The sequence below is a fragment of the Anneissia japonica genome, unplaced genomic scaffold (assembly GCF_011630105.1).
Source record: "Anneissia japonica isolate Jap-2015-1 unplaced genomic scaffold, ASM1163010v1 scaffold1889_len2455224_cov183, whole genome shotgun sequence".
Taxonomy (NCBI): Eukaryota; Metazoa; Echinodermata; class Crinoidea; order Comatulida; family Comatulidae; genus Anneissia; species Anneissia japonica.
Genome location: NW_022752980.1, coordinates 529613 through 535612, shown reverse-complemented (window position 1 = coordinate 535612; position 6000 = coordinate 529613). Strand labels below are relative to the sequence as shown.

Here is a 6000-nt window from a genome sequence, read left to right as displayed (position 1 = left end):
AATGAATGACCCCTCATTTTAAAGATCACATACTCAGGTATATGAAAATACCAACAACTTGAATTTCAATTTTTGCTACAACTTGGCCATTTTGCCACAACCTGCCTCATATATCTATAGCCCCCCCCCCTCTAACCAAAACTTCTGGATCCGCCCCTGGGGGTACCATGTGTCTCAAGAAACTGAAAATTCTAGGTGTCCCTGGGAAGAATGGTGCTCCCGTATATTTTTATTTATGTGTCGATATAATTTAATTTTCTTTATTGAAGGTTTGTTATAATGTTAATGACAAGTTATACATGTTGAAATAATTTTTAAAATCGAACGATAATTCGGTATAACACAAGGGTACCATCTCTCACGGGGCACCTAGAATTCTAGGTGTCTTCGGGAAGAATGGTGCCCCATGTATTTTTATTTATGTGTCGATATATTTTAATTTTCTTTATTGGAAGTTTGTTATAATATTAATGAAAAGTTATATATGTTGAAATATTTTTTTAAAATCGAACGATAATTAGGTATAACACGTGGTACCATCTCTCACGGGGCACCTAGAATTCTAGGTGTCCCCGGGAAGAATGGTGCCCCATGTATTTTTATTTATGTGTCGATATAATTTTAATTTTCTTTATTGGAAGTTTGTTATAATATTAATGACAAGTTATATATGTTGAAATTATTTTTAAAATCGAATGATAATTAGGTATAACATGGGGGTACCATATTCTGTCACAGGGAATCTAGAATTATAAGTGTCCCCGAAAGGGGATTTTATGTGTCTATATAATTTTTATTTTCTACGGGGACACCTAGAATTTTACCCAAAATTCTAGGTGTCCCCGTAAAGAATGGTACCCCTTGTATTTTTATTAATGTGTCAATATAATTTTAATTTTCTTTTTTGGATGTTGGATATAATGCTAATGACAAGAGATAGATAAATAATTTTTAAAATCGAACGATAATTAGGTATAACACAGCGGGTACCATCAGTCACAGGACAGTGCACTCAACATTCTATGTGTTTATATATATATTGAAATAATTTCTAAATCGAACGATAGTTAGGTAATACACAGGGGGTACCATCTGTCACAGGGACACCAAATATTTTAGCTTAGCTATTATTTTGCAGCCATTTCAAACGCTAGTGTATATGTACTTAAACATTTTGAATTAAAAAGGCAATTTGTTCATGCCATATTTTGCACCACCCCCACAGTGTCATTTGTGGAATGTCTGCAAAACAATTCAGTCACGCCTAGCGAACCACTACTAGTCAAGTGTAAAAACAACAATAAAAATCTTTTTTTTCCCCCTTCAATTAATGTAAAATATTTAATCGTGTGATCGACTGTGATGTTGTTAGATTTTTTTTTATACCAGTAGGTTTCAAATCCCTGACATTTATTAAGTACAGTACCTCTGTTTTGCATTGTCTGTAGGCTTTGAAAAAATTAAAAATTGACACAGCAATAAATAACATGACACAAAATACAATACAAAATTTATCTTACCACTTGCTTGTCCTGGGTTTGAAGATGGGTTTGGAATGTCTGAAATTTAATTTAATATTTGATTACTGGTAGATTAAACATCTATAAATTGATGGGAAAAAATGAATTATAGCTATAATGATAGTATAACAATACTGTAGTAGTACCAGTGCTCAATAGATGAACAGCAGTAGCAGATATAGTAGTAATGATAATTAGTTCAAAGAAATTTATCTGGTTTAATTCAACTGGTAAGAGTGATGTTTACATTTGGTTTACCCAGATAACTAATTGCAATAATTTAATAACAATTAAAGATACAGTATATTGTCCCTTGCTAACGTCAAAAAGTAATTTTTTCTCAATTTTCAGAGGGTTCTGTTGTCTTCAAATCACTTTGTTGAGCATTCACCAATAGAAAAGCTTCTTGTACACTTGCTAAAAAGAAGCTTTATTTTTCATTGATTTTTTTGATGTAAGTTTTATTTTGATTGGTTGAAAAAAAGAGTGTCATTTTACATATGAAAGGAGGGCACATAAACGCTTTTTGCATTGAGCCAGGATGGGCGATCGCTATGGTTTTGGTGAAACCTGTGAATATTTTGTCAGAATGTCGAATAATTCATTAAAGTATTTCATTAAATATTTGTATCTAGGTGTTTAATAATGATCATAGAAGAATTCATAGAAGAATTCTAGTGAAATATTTTTTCGAAATGTTGCTACTACTACACCTAAACTTCATGTTTAAAATGTGTTGGTGTCGCAGCATCTGTACACCGTTGGCGTGGATTGAGATGGATCGCACCATTTTCTAGACAGGGTAACAATTTATTGATAACATTCTACAGCAGTGTTGATGTGAATAAGGAAGATTTGTGACTAGTTAGGCAAGTTTCTACGATTTTCTTGTGTTAATTATTTTGTTAGGTTTAAACACTATCAGTATAGTCACTATAGCTGCCCGTGTCTGCTGCTGGTAAGATATTATTGCCGAGTCTATAGTTCTCTGTACCCCGCAGTATAATGCAATATTCCAAGGATGACTCAAGTGTACCTCCCCCGGCCAACATAATATTTTAATTGATGAAATGTGTAAATATACCTTGTTTCTCATAAAAAAGTATATAGGCATTGTTCTCCTGAAGCACATCATCTATTCCCTCAGATTGACATTTGTCGTCACTGAGGTAGTACCACTCATTGTTTGATTTTGTATGGCAGATATAGTGCCCACTGTTCCTTTTTCGCCCATAATGACAAATTATACCATACAGATGGTAAGTAGTGTCACAGTTGTTCTTTGAAAATAAATAAAACAAATTACACTGAACGAAAGTAGAAAAAGACAGTTTATCAGGCCTAAAAAAAAACTTGTTTGTTTGCCGTCATCCGCCGCCCCTAAAATCCCGAAAATTAGGAGCAGGTTTTATTTTTTTCACCAAAAAAGTTTTTTTTTTAAAAGTTTAAAAGATCAAGTGAAAACCACTTTTTTTGTCGATTTTGGCACAGATCCGTGTTATATGGAAATTTTTTTTAAAACAAAAATATGATTGTTTTTCCATGAAAATATGACAATTGCAGTTTTCATGATGTTTCTATGATTTTACAAAAAAAAAAATGTTTTCCACCCGCCCCTGTATTAAATTTTTTACAATGCAACAGCAAACAAACAAATTTTTTTTTTAATTATTACATTATTATACTTCTATATTGGAATGCAAATGTTTTTGTTCTTTGTATTTCTGCATTGAAATAAAAATACTCTAATGCAAGTACTGTAATTACCAGGATTAAACAAGTTAACCATAATAAATTAGAAAAAAATTGTATTCTACACTTACATTATCTTTGTCAATACATGGGCTTAGGTCAAGATTTTCAGGGAAATCAACTTTCTTATTGTCTTTGGTCTGGTTCACATCATACCTCATCAAAGTAATGTAAAGAACCTTTGGGATCGTTTCTAGTTTCACAAACTTTGCTGCTTCAACTTTCTCCTGACAACTAAATAAATTGGAGATACTATTTGTTTTTTGTGGGATTACTTTTCAGTTTCTGCCTAATTCAATTAAAAAAATGCAATACCACCACTTCAAGTGTTGAATCACCAATTACATATTCATTTGTTGAATTGTATGCTGGAGTACTAATTATTTTTTTTAAGTACCAATAAAGATAATGTACAATAGCAAGGAGGTATTATAGTTCACTATAATACCTCCATGACTATAGCAATGAGAATATAATTAATCCTACTGCTATATCAAAAGTAAAATGTATTTAATGGGGATTTCCCTCATCGCAATTTACAATTAAAACTAATTTATTGTATAATTCATTTGGCTCTAAACTTATGGATTTATGGAAAATCTTGTTAAAACATACATTTCGCATTTATACTTGTTGCTCCCGTTTAGAATTTCTTCATTTGAAAAGCAATCGATCAGCATCTGTTCAAGGCTATGATGCTTTCCAATTGGAAGATGAATACTTCCTATCGAAGTTTTAGATTGTGTTGAGACTGTATGACATTTACTGCATACCACTGAAAAAGAAATAAAAAATAAAATAATAATAATAATAATAATAATAATAATAATTATAACAATAGCAACAAGATAAAGTATGGTGCATTTACAGTATGCTAGCAGATAAATGCTTGAGATAAAGGTAGTGGACAATTTTTAACACTCTAAATTTCAACAAAATTCTGCCCAGTGATGATAATCATAGGGTGAATTGAAATATTTGGTTATTATCATTTTACCTGAGGTCATTATGCTATGGCCAAAAATCTTGTATATGGGACTATACTCCTCATTGAAGCTGTTATCCATTGCTCTGAGCAGTGCATGAACAAATTCATCAGCATCGTGCTGCCTGAAAGATAATTTTGTTATAAACAAAGAAACCATATGAAACCTTTAATAAACCACAATGAAAATCTTGCAAAACCTATGATGAGTCTTACCTTCCCCATTCAAAATCTTTAAATTCCGTAAAATGTCTTATAAGCAGCTGTGACTTTATTGTATTTCCAGGATTTGAAAATGCAGTGGATATATGGAGTTCTACAGCGCACATAACACACTTCTCTGGCTTGGTACCTGCCATAATTAAAAATATATACCATAAGTTCTGCATACAAATAGTGGTTCATTGTACGAATTGTTAAAAAAAAAACAAAAGTGAAATGTGCAAAATGATACAAATTGACAATAGACTGGTATGAACTGGATATCCCAGATATATAATTACTAAGATTTGGCTATCATGTTCAATGTATAATTTACTGTAATTAACCTACGCTGTCAGCTCTTTTCTTATTCAGTCAACCAGAGCACCAGCTGATAACTTTACCTGTATCCCCTGTGCCAGCTAATTATTTAACAAGGTCACCGTAAAGGCATACAGTGTATATTATTTGCTCAATAATTTATAAACTATTCAGATTATGAAAATAAATCTAAAAACAATTAATCAGCATTAGTTGTTTTGTACATATATGATTTTATTTCTGCATTTTATTTATCATTTAGTGAATAAATGATAGAAATATTTTGTCAAGGCCTATCACAAATAGTATATTGGGCCTAGGCCTATTAGCAGAGTATGTGTCAGAGTATGTGTCAAAGTCAAATTACTGTACTTGCCGATGAAAATCAAAATAAAGAATCCTAAGCCTACGTATATTTACTGACATCATTACGTGCCAAGGATTACACTGATTAAAATCAGTAGTTCACGGTTGAGAAAGCAGCTTAGCTCAGTCGGCTAATCTGGTGGTAGCCACTGTGTGTGCACTGAACCGTGTTGATCGCTAGGTCCCCGGTTCAATTCCCATCGCTGCCTCTCCTTGTGTTTCAGCTAGAGGGCTGAAATACAAGTTACAATAGCGTACCGTCTTTCAGATGAGACGTTCAAACCGTTGGTCCCGTGTGCATTTATGGCCCATGTGCACGTTGAAGAACGCAGTACACTCTTCGGAAAAGAGTAGGGGATTGTACTGTCCAATCACCACTAAAATGAACCCCACTGGAAATAAGTCTTCTTCTAGACTTTCGTGGGCTATCCTTGGTGTTTACACCGAATAAATCCAATCCAGAATCGCGATTTTTGGACATGTCACCCAATTAAAAAATGCTGCTCCACATTTTAGAAAGTAAAATATAATATCTGTATCTGTAATATCTTAAATAGTTAATTTATTTATCGTACCTTTTACTTTTCTAGACGCCTAGCCTAGGCATAGAATATGCCTACATGCTGCATTTTTGGCCGTTAACAGAACTGGTCCATGGCACCCGGCTTTTGGAAAAACCCGGGTTATAAATCCTGCTGGTTTGTTGAATAGCGATGGGATCTTAAATTATTTATTGCCAGTGAAGCCCATGGGATGAAGTGAGCGATTGTAATGGGTTTCTTGTTTACATTCCAATGGCTATATATATGTTGCTGGCCAGGACTCTATTGTTAACTCCCAATAGACATTCTTAAA

At 33.0% G+C, this 6000-nt stretch overlaps 1 protein-coding gene across 8 annotated transcripts in view; it reads right to left on the bottom strand.

Annotated features, from left to right (window-relative positions):
- The window catches only part of LOC117122583 (ubiquitin carboxyl-terminal hydrolase 17-like protein 6), a 36238-nt gene that overhangs the window by 14800 nt on the left and 15438 nt on the right, over positions 1-6000 (bottom strand). For all 8 annotated transcript variants that reach the window (XM_033268204.1, XM_033268203.1, XM_033268205.1 and 5 more), the window contains 6 exons: positions 4474-4609; positions 4270-4382; positions 3888-4047; positions 3344-3506; positions 2605-2800; positions 1521-1559 (listed from right to left, as the gene is read on the bottom strand). In XM_033268204.1, the coding sequence (XP_033124095.1) occupies positions 1521-1559; positions 2605-2800; positions 3344-3506; positions 3888-4047; positions 4270-4382; positions 4474-4609 (807 nt within the window). The remainder of the gene's footprint in view (positions 1-1520; positions 1560-2604; positions 2801-3343; positions 3507-3887; positions 4048-4269; positions 4383-4473; positions 4610-6000) is intronic.